The sequence below is a fragment of the Ovis aries genome, unplaced genomic scaffold (genome assembly GCF_016772045.2).
Source record: "Ovis aries strain OAR_USU_Benz2616 breed Rambouillet unplaced genomic scaffold, ARS-UI_Ramb_v3.0 scaffold_85, whole genome shotgun sequence".
Taxonomy (NCBI): domain Eukaryota; kingdom Metazoa; phylum Chordata; class Mammalia; order Artiodactyla; family Bovidae; genus Ovis; species Ovis aries.
The window spans coordinates 1473345-1489499 of record NW_024599827.1 but is presented as its reverse complement, the minus strand read 5'-3'; the positions used below and the strand labels follow the sequence as shown (position 1 = coordinate 1489499).

Below are 16155 nucleotides of genomic sequence, written 5' to 3'. Positions count from 1 at the left end.
GTGTGTATATAAAATTAATAATTATTTATTAATATTATAAATTAATATTTACTGTCAGTTATAACCAAAAAGTTTGAAAGCCATTAGACTAGACTGCTACAGAATCAATCAGCAACAATGACTCATTTCCAAGGTCTAAATACTTTTTCAAAATTATTGACTTAATCCTCATGAAGCAGTCCAGTGAAGGAGATAAGAACAGTTATGCCTTGTTTGAAAATAACTGGTCTCATTTTGAAAGTCAAACAGAAGTCTAAAGGGAATTAATTTTCAATCCATTTAACATATACTAACTTTGAAAAAACTGAACTGAGATTGTATAATACTGCTCCCTCTAAATATGCATTTCCTCCAAAATTAAAGATGTCATTAGAACAAAAATTCTACTTCAGTAAAAAGGAAAAAAGAGATCTAAAGCTATGAGTTTATTTTCTGACGTTTTTCCCTACAAAAAAGTTTTTTGATCTTCTGTGAAACTCATTTATATATTTGCTAACAACTACTGAACCTAACTGAACCTATCACTTACAACAATTCTCATGTTAATAAACATAGAAGTTACTAGATGTTACTAGACAGAAACAAGGAAGTTACTACTGTGTTAGTAAGAATTACACAGTCCGTTTTGAAATGGTACCTCCACTTTGGGGAAGACTTAGAGACTATAATCAAGCTTAGAGAATCCAGTCAGATCTTGAGTCCCAGTAATCAACTGGGAAGAGTGGTTGATTCACAGACTCTTTTTATCTGCCAACACAGTCCAGCTTAATTTGTTAATTTGTCCCCAACCTAAAGCTATGTGGAATCTCTAGAGATGGCTCATCACACTCAGAAATCTGAAGGAGGGGTAATAATGGGAAGTCCTCACAACTCCCAGAGCCTAGAGCCAACCCACCATGATAAAGTCACAAGGAAACAGCTGAAACACTTGCCAAACCACAAAAGCACTTACTCAGACTTTACTAGGCTCCTAGTCTGGTATTTCTAGGAGGTAATTATTAGGTACTTAATTAGCAAACAGTTCCTTCAAGTATATTTTCACATTTGATTACTAGGGAAAAGGATGAGAGTAAGAATTAGCACTCTCCCTATTTTATAAAGAGGTTATAATGAAAAACCTAGCAAACCATGACAGTGGTAGAATAAAGTGCTTATCTTTGAACTCCTGGTCTAGTCGTCTTTCCATACATGGCAGGAAGTCTTGCTCAGAAATCTGGAGGATGTCATTCTAAAGGTTTGAGCTCACCCATCTTTAGATTATTTCACTCTTTTTATCTCTATGTGGCTCTCTGTAACCATACAGATGTTACTTACCTGACTACAGCAAATTTTGATCAAGAAAGAAGATGAAAGAAAAACTCAATTCCTACCTCTATTTTAATCAGCTGAAAGGAGATTATGTACACAAATGGCAGGAAATGCAGATAGGAAAAGGCTGGTATACGGTCTAGGAATGCAGTAAACTGGCAAGAAGCTGCACAAGCTAGTAGTAGTTCTTATGATGCAGCTTCTAGGCGCTACTTAACAGTAACTTTCATGACTACCCTACTTGATGGTCAAAGCAAACAGGTTCTCTCACACATAAAGGTTTTGGAAACTACACCAAGTCAACACCATGCTATTCATTCAGAATTGATTTTAATGAGTCTCAGCTTTCTTTAAATGTACAACTAATACTTATTTTTATACTGCCTTGTGTCAAAGGGCTTTCAAAGAGATATGGACTAAAGATAATATAATAAATGTTATAATAGTAAATCTCTTAAGATTTCTAGCTTCACAGCAACTCGTGAGCCCTACAAACACACATCAGTATGTATGGCCATGTTGTTTAGTTGCCAACTCGTGTCTGACTCTTTTGCCATTTCATGGACTGTAGCCCACCAGGCTCCTCTATCCATGGAGTCTCCCAGGGAAGAATACTAGAAGAGGTTGCCATTTCCTTCTTAAGGGGATCTTTCCAACCCCGGGATCAAACTTGCATCTCCTGCATTGGCAGGCAGATGCTTTACCGCTGAGCCGCTAGGGAAACCCCCAACATAACATGAAATGCTTCTTCAGTCCTTAACCCAATCTGGTATCATTTTTCTTATGTTCTGTGGTATTCTTAATAGTCTAGAATTAAGACTTAAGTGTCTTTAGGTGAAAGTCCTTGTTCTCTAATGGGGATATCGATCTCATAGTAGTGTTATATATATACTCATTCTAACTTGATAACAAGATGAGTTCAGTTCAGTCGCTCAGTCGTGTCCGACTCTTTTCAACCCCATGAATTGCAGCACGCCAGGCCTCCCTGTCCATCACCAACTCTCGGAGTCCACCCAAACTCATGTCCATCGAGTCAGTGATGCCATCCAGCCATCTCATCCTCTGTTGTCCCCCTCTCCTCCTGCCCCCAATCCGTCCCAGCATCAGGGTCTTTTCCAATGAGTCAACTCTTCGCATGAGTGCCAAAGTATTGGAGTTTCAGCTTTAGCATCAGTTCATCCGATGATATACATTATTGATATAAATACATATATTTTGCCTAATAACCAAAATTAATTCCATCAAGTATTCGTTAAATGGGGAGACTGGAGGACTGACATAAATACACTGCCTGTGTAAAACAGCTAGCTAGGGGGAAGCTGCTGCATAGCACCAGGAGCTCAGCTCAGTGCGCTGTGATGACCTAGAGGGTGGGATGGGGGTGGAAGGGAGGTCCAAGAGGGAAAGGATGTATTTAAACATATAGTTGATTCACTTCATTGTATGGCAAAAATTAATGCAACATGGTAAAGCCATCATATTACAATAGAAATAATTGTGCTTATTAAATTAACAAAGGCTTTCAGAAGTTTGAATCATCTAACTTTTAATGAATATGTGAGAAGACAAGTGTTCTCTTATTCTGGTTGTGGTTAAGATAGTGAAAGTTTATAACACAAAGCTTTAAAATACGCATATGCCCCTCGACTCAGATAATTTCCAGAGATTTGTCCTAAGGAAATAACTAGTGATTTAGCCAAAAGAATGTTTCTCAGAGTATTCTTTTATAGTATAAAACTAGTAATAAACTAAAAGTCCTATAATAGGTAGTTATAATTTATAAAAATAGTCCATGCCATAAATTATCAGATGGCTGTTACAAATAATGTTACAGAAACATATTCACTGCCACTGAAAGTCTTCTAAAGATATAGTGTTTAGTCGGGGAAAAGATGGAAAACTGTATATATTACAAAAATTATGTACCTACTGTTATAGGTACATATTCATGATGCTTACATGTATGTCTAGGGAAATTAATCTTTCTAGGATGAACATTCTAGTGTAATAAAATTTTGTTACACAGGTGGAATTAATACATAACATGAAGGTCAGTCCATTCTCTCTTTAAATGAAGACAGTTTAAACAGTTTATAGTATGAGCAAAGTGTTTTTGGTGCAAGGAACACTGTTGACTTTTAATGGTAATCTACAGTCAGTACCTCTACTCTGTGGTGAAGGAGCAATTAAAAAAAAATTCTAATTAGTTACAGACATTTTAGTAAAATATATTAAAGATGAATTATTAGAAAAATAAAAGACATACAAATACAAACCTCATTTTAAAATCAGATTCACAAACAAAAGGTTACTTTATCAAATAGCTAAAAAAGATTCTAAACTCCTGCTCTCAATTTCTATACCTATCTTGTCAGTGATAGGTAGCAATCCACAGACCATGCTTTCAGTAGTACTACTTGAAATGATTAAGCCTGTTCACAGTGGACTAATAACTGTACCGAGTGGGCTATATTTTGATCAAACATCTGGAGACTCTTCTGCAATAGAAAATCTTTCTCCAACAAATAGGAAGATTTGGGCTCTTCCTTTGTCATGCTTACTATAATTATTAAGTCTATAATGTTTTTCTAAGGCTAACAGACATTTTCAACAAAGTTATGTATCATTTTAAACCATCATTTTCCAAAAGAATCAAACATGATCTCATATAGTGAAACTAAGAGAATTAATATTTTTCTAGTCATGGGGCAACAAGTAGTCATTCAGTTCAGCCGCTCCGTCGTGTCCGACTCTTTGCGACCCCATGAATCGCAGCACGCCAGGCCTCCCTGTAGTCATTAGGGTATTCCAAAAGCGATATGACAGAAACAGATTCACCTGGTTGAAAAGGAAGCAATGGAAAACGTTGGTAGTGAGAATTTAAGTTATTGATCTGCTCCCAGGGTTGAGCAGAAAAAAATGAGACAGTGTGCCAGTTCCTTGGTGATGCGAATACAGTCTCTCAGGGAAAGGGTGCATGAGCCTGTGCCACTCTACACGAGGAATGAACCAATGATGGACCTCCATGAACTCAGGACAAAAGTAATAAAGATTATAAACACCTTACTTTATGTTGAGATTAAGAAGAATTTAAGGCTCAGCTGATTCTCTGAAAACATGTCGTCTGGTCTGGAGAAATAAACCTGCTAGGTTCATAACCTAGCAGTCTACTGTTGAAGGAAAAACAAACAGACAAAGAAACCAGCAAAGTGCTATGTTAGAAACTGAAAATTCCCAACCAGTATGCACATTAATAGAGGGTATGGTACCACTTCCCAGGTGGCACTAGTGGTAAAGAACCCATCTGCCAATGCAGGAGACCTAAGAGACCTGGGTTTAATCCCTGGGTAGGCAAGATCCCCTGGAGTAGGATATGGCAACCCACTCCAGTCTTCTTGCCTGGAGAATCCCATGCACAGAGGAGCCTGGTTGGCTACAGCCCATAGGGTCACAAAGAGTTGGACACCCGAGGAAGCAACTTAGCATGCACGGTATATTACTTTAATCATTCAATTACAGTATTTTTAAATTGCTGCAAGTTTAACCTGTTGGTATAAAAATGAAAAAATATACCTAGTATAGCGCCTTACATACAGTAGGTGCTCAAAAAAGGTACAGCTCTTTGAACTGTTGTAGATGGGCAGGTCAAATGCTTTATTCTTGTATTCTTGAGTTTTAACAAGTGAGAGGTTGATCACTAGATCAAAAATATGAAGAGTAATGAATGATTTAGTATGAAAGGAACAGAAAGACTCTAGTGCAGTTAAACAAAAGACAGAGGTAGAACACAGAACTAAAAAGAAGCCTCAAGGAAAGTTATGAAGTAATAAATGAAGTTTCTCAAATAGTCAAAAGGGAATAGGAAGATGTAACATTGTAGGACTGAAGCCTTAAAGGAAAACATTTCTTATTAAAAGCTAAGAGGGGCGAAATTTAATCCATGAAAAAGCTTGGAGTATTTTTTTTTTCCCTCACCTCATACAAAGTGCATGTTATCTTTTTTTTTTTTAATTGAGGCATTACATACGGGAAAGTCGCTGAGTTGTGTCCAACTCTTTGTGACCTCATGGACTATAGAGTCCATGGGATTCTCCAGGCCAGAATACTGGAGTAGGTAGCCATTCCCTTCTCAAAGGGATCTTCCCAACACAGGGATCGAACCCAGGTCTCCTGCATTGCAGGCAGATTCTTTACCAGCTGAGCTACCAGAGAAGCCCCATAATATATGCAATAGTGCAAAAACCCCAAATATGCAAGTTTGATAAATTTTTACATATGTACAAACCCAGATCAAGGTATGGAACATTTCCAGTGCCTCCTCCCAGTCAAGGGTGACAGAGGATGAGATGGTTGGATGGCATTACTGACTTAATGGACATTTATGAGTTTGAGACCCTGGGAGATAGTGAAGGACAGGAAAGCCTGGTATGCTGTAATCCATGGGGTCACAGAATTGGACACAACTTAGCAACTGAACAACAACCAGTCAGTAACCCTACCATCACCTCCACCTACCACAGACTGATGACCATTGATCAGTTCTGCCTGTTTTTGAATATCATGGGGTCATTCAGAATGTACTCTCTTGTATCTGGCTGTTTTCACTCAATCTTGTATTTCTGAGATTCATCCATATTTTTGTGGGCATTAGTAGTCTGTTCCTTTTTATGGCTGAGTAGTACTTCACTGTACACATATACTACAAATTTGCTTAACTGTTCTTGTGTTGATGGGCATCTGGGTTTTCAACCTTCTGCTTTTATGGATAAAGGTGCTATTATGAGTATTGCTGTATAAGTCTTTTGGTGGACATAAACACTCATTTCTCTTGGATATATGCCTAGAACAGACTGTTAGGTCACAAGGTTGCCACAGATCAGGGCCCTTTTCTAAAGTGATTGTATCAGTTTACTCTATTAACAATGTTTGAGAATTCTCACATAAAGTTTAATTTTAAAAAGCTCTTTAGTTGAAACACAGAGCTTTAAGACATTTTTTGGTATTGCTTCTTTTAGAGGAGTAACATAAGCAGATTTCTCACACATCAGGAAATACACAAGATGATTTTAATAGGTATGAGGAAAAAAAGTACAATTCCTATTTTAGTTTATTCTTTTGCCCAAAAAGTAAACTTTACTAATATTTAATATATAAATTTAACATTAGTGTGTTTATTAGATGGTTATATTTATTTACCTATTGTCATATGTGTGTGCCTGGCTGAGCACAATTATGGGACATCTACTACTAACAGAATTCTCCCTAAATGAACAAGCTAGCTAAAGGAGTCCTGCAAAAGCTGTTAGTCACTCAGTCATATCCGACTCTGCAACACCATGGACTGCAGCCCACCATGTTCCTCTGTCCGTGGGATTCTCCAGGCAAGAAACTGTACAGTGCTGCCATTCCCTTCTCCAGGGGATTTTCCCAACCCAGGAATCGAACCTGGGTCTCTTGCATTGCAGGCAGATTCTTTACCATCTGAGCCACAAAGGAAACCCCTACATTGGTCCTACAAAGATGACATGAATAATATAAGCACAAGCACGCAAGGAAATGGCCAACCTGACAATTCTTTATTTCTTTAGAAGATTAAAAACTCTGACATTCTAGTCAGGTTTCACAAGAAGTAGGCAAAAAAATTCCAAAACTTAGAACTTTTAAAAATATAAACTTAATTTAGTACTATTAATGACATTTTGCCAATAAGAATTTTAAAACACAAAATATCCTCTAAATCATGTCATCCCTATTAGTTTCTTTTTGCCTTTATTTTACAGTGTAGATAACAGTGCAAAGAACATGTATATATAATTTTAAAATAAATGTATACATATTAGAGGTGCCCATGCTCAATTTTTTTTTAACCAATAATGTACATACTCAAAAAGATTCAGAAACTCATTTTAGCACAACTATTTTTTAGTATTAATTTAGTTTATCTTCAGGCATAAATGAACTTCTAATTTTTAAAGTTATATACAGTGGCTCAGACAGTAAAGAGTCTGCCCCCAATGCGGGAGACCCAGATTTGATCCCTGGGTCCGGAAGATACCTTGAAGAAGGAAATGGCAATCCACTCCAATATTCTTGCCTGGAGATTTCCATGGACTGAGGAGCCTGGTGGGCTATAGTCCACGAGGTTGCAAAGAGTCGGACATGACTGAGCGACTAACATGCTCACTTCACTTTCACAAGTATTCCCATCAGAAACAGCCAGCTGCTATTTAATGTTAAAACAACACATGTGAAAAGGTGAGAGGACAAGAACCGCCTGGGGAAAGGCATGAGGGAACTTTCCTGGGTGGCGGTACTGTTCTGTGCCGGTAGGGGCTTGCCTTCCACCAGTGTACCCACTTGTCAAACTCCCTGAATGGTACATTTACAGTAAGTGTGTTTCAGTCTACATAAATTTTACCTCAAAAGGAAAAAGGGGATCTATTAAAAGTATTGACCTCTAGTTAATGACTTGATGGACATGACTTTGAGGAAACTTCTGAAGTTGGTGATGGACAGGGAAGCCTGGCGTGCTGTAGTCCACAGGGTCACAAAGAGTTGGACAGGACTGAGCGGCTGAACTGACTGTACTGAGTTAAGGATACACATGCTCAACTGTGTAGGAGTAAATTATAATGATGGGTGCAACTTACTGTGAGGTGCATTAAAATAAGATGAACTGCTATACACCTAGAGGGATGGATATATAAACAAATAGAGCAAGTATAGTAAAATGTTAAGTGTGGAAATCTAGGTGGTAAGATATATGGCCGTTCACTGTACAAATTTTTTAAAACTTTTCCATATATTTGAAAATTTTCATGATAAAATGTTGGACAAGAAACAAATTTACTCAAGAGTTGAAAATTTTAAATAGTGTAGTGATACAGGGGAAAAGTTAGAAATCCAAAAAGGAAAAAAGGAAGGAACATTCAATACCATTGCTTAGTGTTTTTACATACACTATACCTGTGAGGTGAGAATTATCCCTATTTTACAGACTAGTAAACAGAAACTTGGAAAGACTACAGAACATGCCCCAGGACACAGAGTGTGAAGCCCAGCCAAAAGCTGAAACCAACCTGATCAAATTTACCAGAGGTCTGAATTCTCTTGGCTCACATTCCTCATAAGGGGATTCCTAGAACTAAAACAAATGTCATCTCTACAGCAGGGAAGTCACTTCTCCATTCCACGTGGATCAGCTCTATTAGAAAGCTCCTCCCCATAGCCTGAAAAAAACTGTCTCCCCCATGTTCTTCCTGTGTTTAACTCCTTGTGGCCATATAGAATTCAGGGCTGGCCTTCAAATCAAGCAGTAGTATTGAAATCTGAACGATTAGGATTTTTCCCCTGTAAGTATTTTATAATATCATCTACAAAGCTATAGCTAGATGTGAAGTAGGGATACTATCTCCTCGAATTGGTAAGAAAATAAAATGAGAACACTTGACACATTCAACTGTAGCTCAAGAAGAGCAGAAACTCAAATAGCTCCTTCTTTTTCTAACCTTTACCTTTATTTGGAAATTACAGCATGCCACTCATTATAAAATATTTTAGAAAATTAGGGAGACTTAGGTCCTTTCCTTGAGGAACTCATTGTAATGTGGACAGACACAGATTTCCCCCCTGTATTTACTGCATCTTATCTAACAATGTAATTGACTTTACTTCCTCATTTTACTTTCCATTTTCCCTTGGTATGGAGTTAAAACTCCTAGGAATTTTATGTACAATTAAATATACAACTAGGACCACTTCTGCAGCACGTTTTTGTTTCAAAATCACTACAAGTGGCCAACCTATGCAAGCAACATGTTAATAAAATTTTAAGCCTATTTTCTTTTTGACTCTCAGGAAATATTTTTCAAAGATAAGATTAAAGAAAGCCATTGTGTTACAAGAAAATGACCAACTGGTGATGATAACTTTTAATTTACTTTTGACTATGCATAAACATATGCGCCCTGTAACTGTTTATTTCTTACTTGAAGAGTATATTCAAGGGATTCTCTAAAGGACTCCTAAAGTAACAAATCTTGCCCTATATATATATATATATATATATATACACATATATATATGAAGAAATAATCCATTATTCTACCATGAACTTTGATACAGTTCAGATACGGATAAAAGTTATTTGCACAGCGTCATGAAATCTGAATGAGACTGTTTTTTTCCCCTTGAAATCTGAGGTTGTTAGTGTTGGAAGAAATCCTAGAGATGATCATTTTATAGTTGCAGAAATGGATATTCAGACAGTCCAGATGATCAGCCCATAACAGAGCCCAGACCAGATGCCAGGGTCCCCCAATTCCTGACCCAGTGTTCTTCCTATTTTACAATCATGACAAACTGGAAAAAAAAAAAAAAAAAGGATTATGTCCGTCCATTACTTCAACTTCACTAAATTTCAGTCTGGCCACCCATGATATCACTTCTTTTTGTGAATGGCTGTATTTGGTGGGAGAGGGGGGACGGGCGGGTAGGGGGAGTCTTGGGTATCTTCACTTGCATATAATACAACATTTTTAGGGTTTTCATTCATATTTATGCTACCACTATTTTCCATGTCTACTTCTATTCCTCAAGGATACCAATTCAGACTTGAACATGCTTTGACCCTCCTTTCCACTACATTTCTTATGTCAAGCAATTAACTGCCAACTATTATAAAAGTAAAAGGGATTGATTTTAAAACACAAAGCACACATGCTAGTAAAGGGCCTGGTAAAAAAAAAATAATGTTATGTATTACATGTAGATGCTTTCTAGAGAAAAAGCACAGCAACAACTCTGCTTATGGGAAGAGAGAGCTATTGTGGACTGAGGTGGGGGGCCAAGGATGAGGTCTGGAATCCGACCTAAAACAAATATGGAGGTGAAAAGGCATAAGGAGCTTCCGGGACCCACTAGCCAGTGGCAAGCTGCCAGCTCCTGACTATTCTGTGTCGGTTTAAAAGAAGCAGGGGCACCGGGGATGCTTGTACCCCAGGACAATGATGGAGCAGGCAGGGCACCCAGAATCGCGCTCAGGGAAAACTCAACAAGTCTGGATGGCAAAGGATGCTCTGCGAGATGGATGAACGACTGCCAAGAGGCTGCCGCTGGCTCGGAATGACCACTGCCCCTTTCCAGGATCGACGCCGCGGGCGCCCGCCGGCTCGCGGACAGCCATTTGCACTACGCTCCTCTACGTGCCCCGACGTTCGCCCCGAGACCGCCGAGTCCGCCAACCACCCTGCCCCGGGCGATGCCTCTGCTCCAGGCCCGCTTCCCGGCGAAGCGGGCTCCCAGTCACCGCCGGCTTTCCGGGAGGAAGGCAGCAGCTGGCCTGCAGGGGCCGGAGCCGCCTTCGAAAGTGGGCGGAAGGATGGCCGCCCTCGCGGGGTGCGGGCGCGGCCCGCGGGAACCCTCGCCTCCGGCGCGGCCGAGTTCTCTCTGCGCAGCGCCGCCCGAGCCCTCAGCCCCGGCCGCAGTCGGCCGCTCGCGGCGGGCTCCGCGCTCCGGGCTGAGGCGATGAGGAAAAGGGGCGGGCGCGCCATCATGAAGGGGAAAATGGTGGGCGGACGGGCCCGCGCGCCGCCGCCGTACTCACCCGGGCGGGCCAGTGCGGATAGCCCTTCATCTTGGCGAAGACCAGGTCGCCCGCCTTGTACTCGCGGGGCCGCGGACGCGCCATCCCTGCCGCTCCCCTTCTTGGTCGTCCTTGGGCGCCGCGAAGATGCCGGGAGGCCGCCCCCCCGCGGGCCGACGGACTGCGCCGCGCTCCCCGCGGGCCTCGAGCCGGGCGGGCGGGCGGACTAGCGGCCGCTCCGACGAGGGGAAGCGTCGAGGCGGCGGCTGAGGCGAGGGGGTGGGCGGGGGGCTCAGCAGGCCCGGCAAATCACCGCCCGGCAGCGGGGGAGGGGAGCCCCCGGCCGCTCGGCTCTTGCCCGCGCCGAGGTCCCCGCCGCCGCCGCGCGCTACTCACAGGCGCCGCGTCGCCTGCCTCATGCCGCCGCCGCCGCCGGCCTCCTTCCCGGGCTCCCGGGCGCGGCGCGAGCAGCGGGCCTCGCGCCTCCTCCGAATTCCTCCTCGGGCAGCGACCGCAAACACGATCTTATTATTGTTCTCGCGCGCGCTCAGCATCCCCCCCCACACACCCCACTTCCCGCTCCCACCCCTCCCCTCCAGCGCCGGCCGGTTAATTCCTAGGTACACGGCCGGCTTTCGCGCAGAAACCGAGCGCGCCAGCCCGGCTGCTCGGCGGGCGGGCGGGCGGGCGGGTGATAGGTACGTCCTCCCCCAGCACCGAAGCCCGCGCCGGGCGGGCAGCAGCGCCTACTCCGAAGGCCGCCCGCCGCCCGCTCTCTTTTGTTCTTGGCCGGGAACTGCCAGCCGCAGCCCAGCCAATCACCACCTGGCCGCCCCCCTCCGCACAGGTCCGCGCCACCTCGGGGGCGCTCCCACCAGCCCCCAGTCCCACGCCCACCTCCCGCCGACAGATCTCCCGCGCGGCTCCCCCCCGCCCCCCGGCGCGGGCCGCTTCTACGAGTGCGCTCGGCTGAGGGGGGCACAAAGGCGCCCCAGGCCGGGGCCGGCCGCGCGAGGCCGCCCAGAGCATCAGGCTGATGGAAGAAGCACTGGGGTCAGCGACCTTGTGGGAGGGGGGGCGGGGTGGGCCTCACCCTAGGTCTGCCCTTCACAGTGCGGTGTGACCCACCCAGGGCAAGCCGTTTAACCGAAGTCACCGAAGGTTTTCTAATTTGCCGAGCCGGACAGTCGGGATTCGAACACGGATCTCCGTAACTTCAGAGTCCGTCAGCGGTTATGCCTTTCGGGGTGCGTCCGCCGTCCAGGCCTGTAGTTTTGTGAAAGGGACATCTTCTGGTACTCGTTTCCAATCCTGGCAACATTTTGGACAGAGTTTTTGTTTTTTGTTTTTTAATCTGCCCAAAGAACGAATGAATGAATGCCGCCTCTTTCATCATCCTGGAGCTCACCTTTAAGAAGTCGGCTGCCGCGGCTCCTGAGCGTAACGGACTTTGGTCCTCAGCTTCTTTCCTTGCTTGTGTCTGTCCCTCTCCCAGGCTTTCCTGCAGTTTCTCCCAGCATCTGCTTTCCTCACTCGCCCTGTAGAATCGTGTGTGTGTTTTAACCCCTGTTGTCTTTTATCCAGGGCTTCGGATAATGGGGCGTTAAATTCTCTAGACTTCCTGTGAATTGTTTACTTTAATAGTGCTTGACTTTATCTGCTAACGGCATTCCCTTACTCATTGCATCTGGTGATTTTTTTCCTCTTGAGATATTTACCGTTCCTCAATAGTCCTCCATTGTCCTCTTTTCTAGCTGTAGACTAGGTCCTTTTGCCTCTCTTGCCTGTGTCAGTCCCTTAGAGCTGCTATAACAAACTATCATAATTACTATAGGCTGGGTGACTTTCAAACCTCAGAAATTTATTTCTCACAGTCCTGGAGGCTGGGAGGTCCAAGATCAAGGCATAGCAATTCAATTGTCTCCTGAGGGCCTGCTTCCTATTTCACAAAAACATAGTCTTTTCTTCGTGTTACTACATGGGGTGAGGGGTAGAGGGGAGGAGGGTGAAACTCTCTGGGATCTCTTAATCTCATTGATGAGGTCTCCATCTTCACAGGGATTCCCACTTGGCGGTAGCGGTAAAGAATCTGCCTGCCAATGCAGGTGATGCAAGAGATGCAGGTTTGATCCCTGGATCAGGAAGATCCCCTGGAGTAGGAAATGGCATCCCACTCCAGTATCCTTGCCTGGAAAATTCCACGGGCACAGGAGCCTGGTGGGCAGAGGAACCTGGCGGGCTACAGTTTATGAAGTCACAAAAGAGTCAGACATGACTGAGCACACACACACACACACACACCATCCTCATGACCTAATCACCTCCCAAAGGTCCCACTTCCAAATACATTGGGCATTAGGTTTTAACATGAATTTTGGGAGGATACAGACATTCAGTCTGCAGCAGCCTGCTCATGTGTATCCCACTTGTAGGACTGCCATGTGTACCTGTCATCGTGTCAGCATGCCCTGCCTTTGAACCTGTGAATGGTTCCTATATCGTCTTATGCCAAACCTAAATCCCTCTGACCAGCTGCCAAAGCCCTGACTGTTGGCTGCTCTCCCCAAGTGGTCCTCCCTCCTTGTGGGCACAGACTGGAACTAAGGGAGAGAAATGAGAGGGGGAAAGGTGGTCAGTTGGAAGTCATGGGAGGACTTTAAATAGGAGAGGGACACGATCATAGTTTGGGTTTAGACAGATTCCTCTGGTGGCCTGTGTGGAGGGTGAGAGCCTGGAGGCAGGAGCTCAGTTGAGGGGACCTCTCTCCAAGACAGAGAAGACAGGGGCTGAAACAGGGCTTGCTGACTCACTGGGTGGCCAGTGGCTAGGAAGAAGGAGGAGTCAAAAACTATTTTCTGGTTTCTGGCTTCAGCAATGGGATGATTAATTTTGACATTCACTGAGATGAGGAAATCCATGAAGAATGGGCAGTTTGGGGGATGAGATCATGAGTGGTTTTGTGTGTTGAGATTTCACAGGGCATTCAGAGAGAGATGTTTTAGTGGGGAGATGAATATATAGCTCAGGGGAAGTAGTCAAGGTAGAACACAGAGATGGGAATCATTTCAATAGGTAGGTTGTGGTTGAAACCATGAGAGGGGTTCTAGAAGACCATGTAGAATGAGAAAAGGAGTGGCAAGGATGGAGCCTGGTAACACCAACATGTAAGGGTCAGGCAGAAAAAGAGGAGATCCTGTGTGGTCCTGTGGCGGAGATGGTAGTTTAGTTGCTGAGTCGTGTCTGACTTTGCCATCCTGTGGACTGTAGCCTGCCAGGCTCCTCTGTCTATGGCATTTCCCAGAGAAGAATACTGGAGTGGGTTGCCATATCCTTAGGAACCAAAGAATTAAAGAATTTTCAGAAGGAAGGAGATGTCCAGATATATGCCATAGGGAGGTCAAGATAAGGAGGGAGATGGTGCCATTTAATCTGATGATTAAGTACTTGGTGTCCTTGTTGGGAACTGTCTCACTGAAATGGTGATGAGAAGAAACCGGAGAGCAGTGGCTTGAGATACAAGTGAAAGGTGAAAATGTGGAGGCAAGAAGTGTAGACAGCTCATTCCCAGCAGTGGAGAAGGATTAGCTGAAAGTATGGAGGGAGAGTTATTCTGTGCGATTGTTTGGCTGGTTTTAAAGATGGGAGAAATTTGAGTTTGTTATTAGAGGAAGCCAGTAGAGTGGTTAAGACAGAATCCAAGAAAAGGAAACTTAATGGAGGGAGTTGCTTAAATCAATAACGTGGAAACTTCTCCCAGTCTAGGCTTTGGTTTTAGGTATTTTTTGTTTTATTTTTTAACAGTAAACAAATACTTTTAAATTGATTTTGAAGCTTGACATATAGGCATATACTTATTGCTGTAGTTTTTTTTTAGACAACAATCAAAATGGCTACTGAATCCAAGGTAGAATTATTACTGCATTTACCTCAATTGATGGAACAGTGCGTTTTCTTATAGAATGTCTTAAATGTTAAATCACAAAGGATAGCATATATATATATATTTTTTTTTTTAAGTTCGAAAAAGGCAAACAATTTATTTAAACGGATACATACATGTAGGGTAAGATTATTAAAACACACAACACTGCAGACACATATACGAGTGTTTAACCCAAAACTCAGAAGAATGGTTACCTTTGAAAGTGGGGGGAGTGGTATGAACAGGGAGGGGCACATGAGGCTCTAATGTGTTTTAAGCTGGCTGATAATAGGTACATTGGTGGGTTTTCTTTTGGTGGGGGGTTCCTACCAACTTATTTATTTATTTTTATTTAATTAAGCCTTGGCCTGGCTGCTCAGCACACATTTTCGCCTGCCGCTTGTGCCCTATGAAGTCAGATTAATGACGTACGCACATGGGATCCCCTGTAGGCTCCCTCTGACTGGTCATTGGGAATCTCCTCATGTGCTTGGCTGGGAGCCTGTGTGTTTTGCAGCCAGGTTGGATGCAGACCACCTTGTCAACACAGTTTTGCCAGGAATGAAGCATTGCTGTACAGTTTTCACTGCAGACAGAGCTTTCAGACTGGTTCCTCCACTTTTCTGCAAAGGATTGTTCCTGTGGCTATTCCAGAACAATGCTCTATTCAAATATTTAACAGATAATAAGTAACCCTTTAGAGATACCACTAAAACCATTAAAAGAGTCTGATATATTTTATTTTACTCAGTGTGGCCCCAAGAGCTGGTCTATTTGCTGTGTCAAAATAGAACATATTAATTTTACTTGAAACTTGGAAAGATCTCCATTCACAAATGGGGTAAGATCAGCTTCCAGTGATCCCTTGATTTCAGCATACTCAAATCCCAGTGGGCTACTGCATCTTCCTGCCCTTGGCTACCTGATCTGCCTTTTGCCACTCCTCTTTTCACTTGCCTGGCTTCCCAGGTGGCTCAGTGATAAAAAATCTACCTGCCAGTGCAGGAGAAGCAGGTTTGATCCATGGATCAGGAAGATCCCCTGGAGAAGGAAATGGCAACTCTCTCCAGCATTCTTGCCTGCAAAATCCCATGGAGAGGAGCCTGGCAGGCTACAGTCCATGGGGTTGCAAAGAGTTGGACACTACTGAGAGTCTGAGGGTATTATCTGAGCATATCTTCACACACACCTCCACACATTTTTGTCAACTCTGTCCTGTTTTTACCTTCTCCTTTCATATCTTGGCTCATCTTCCTGATAAAATTCTTTTAACAGTTCCTTCAAATCCTATCCACCAATTCATCCATTCCATGTTGCTTCAATTACCTACAATCTTCATCCA

General features: G+C 43.3%; 1 protein-coding gene across 2 annotated transcripts in view; it reads right to left on the bottom strand.

Moving 5' to 3' along the window:
- Positions 1–11393, bottom strand: part of HDGFL3 (HDGF like 3) — a 79493-nt gene extending 68100 nt beyond the window's left edge. For both annotated transcript variants that reach the window (XM_027957110.3, XM_060408768.1), the window contains exon 1: positions 10913–11393. In XM_027957110.3, the coding sequence (XP_027812911.1) occupies positions 10913–10996 (84 nt within the window). In that variant the 5' untranslated portion in view covers positions 10997–11393. The remainder of the gene's footprint in view (positions 1–10912) is intronic.
- Between the last annotated feature and the right edge of the window lie 4762 nt (positions 11394–16155).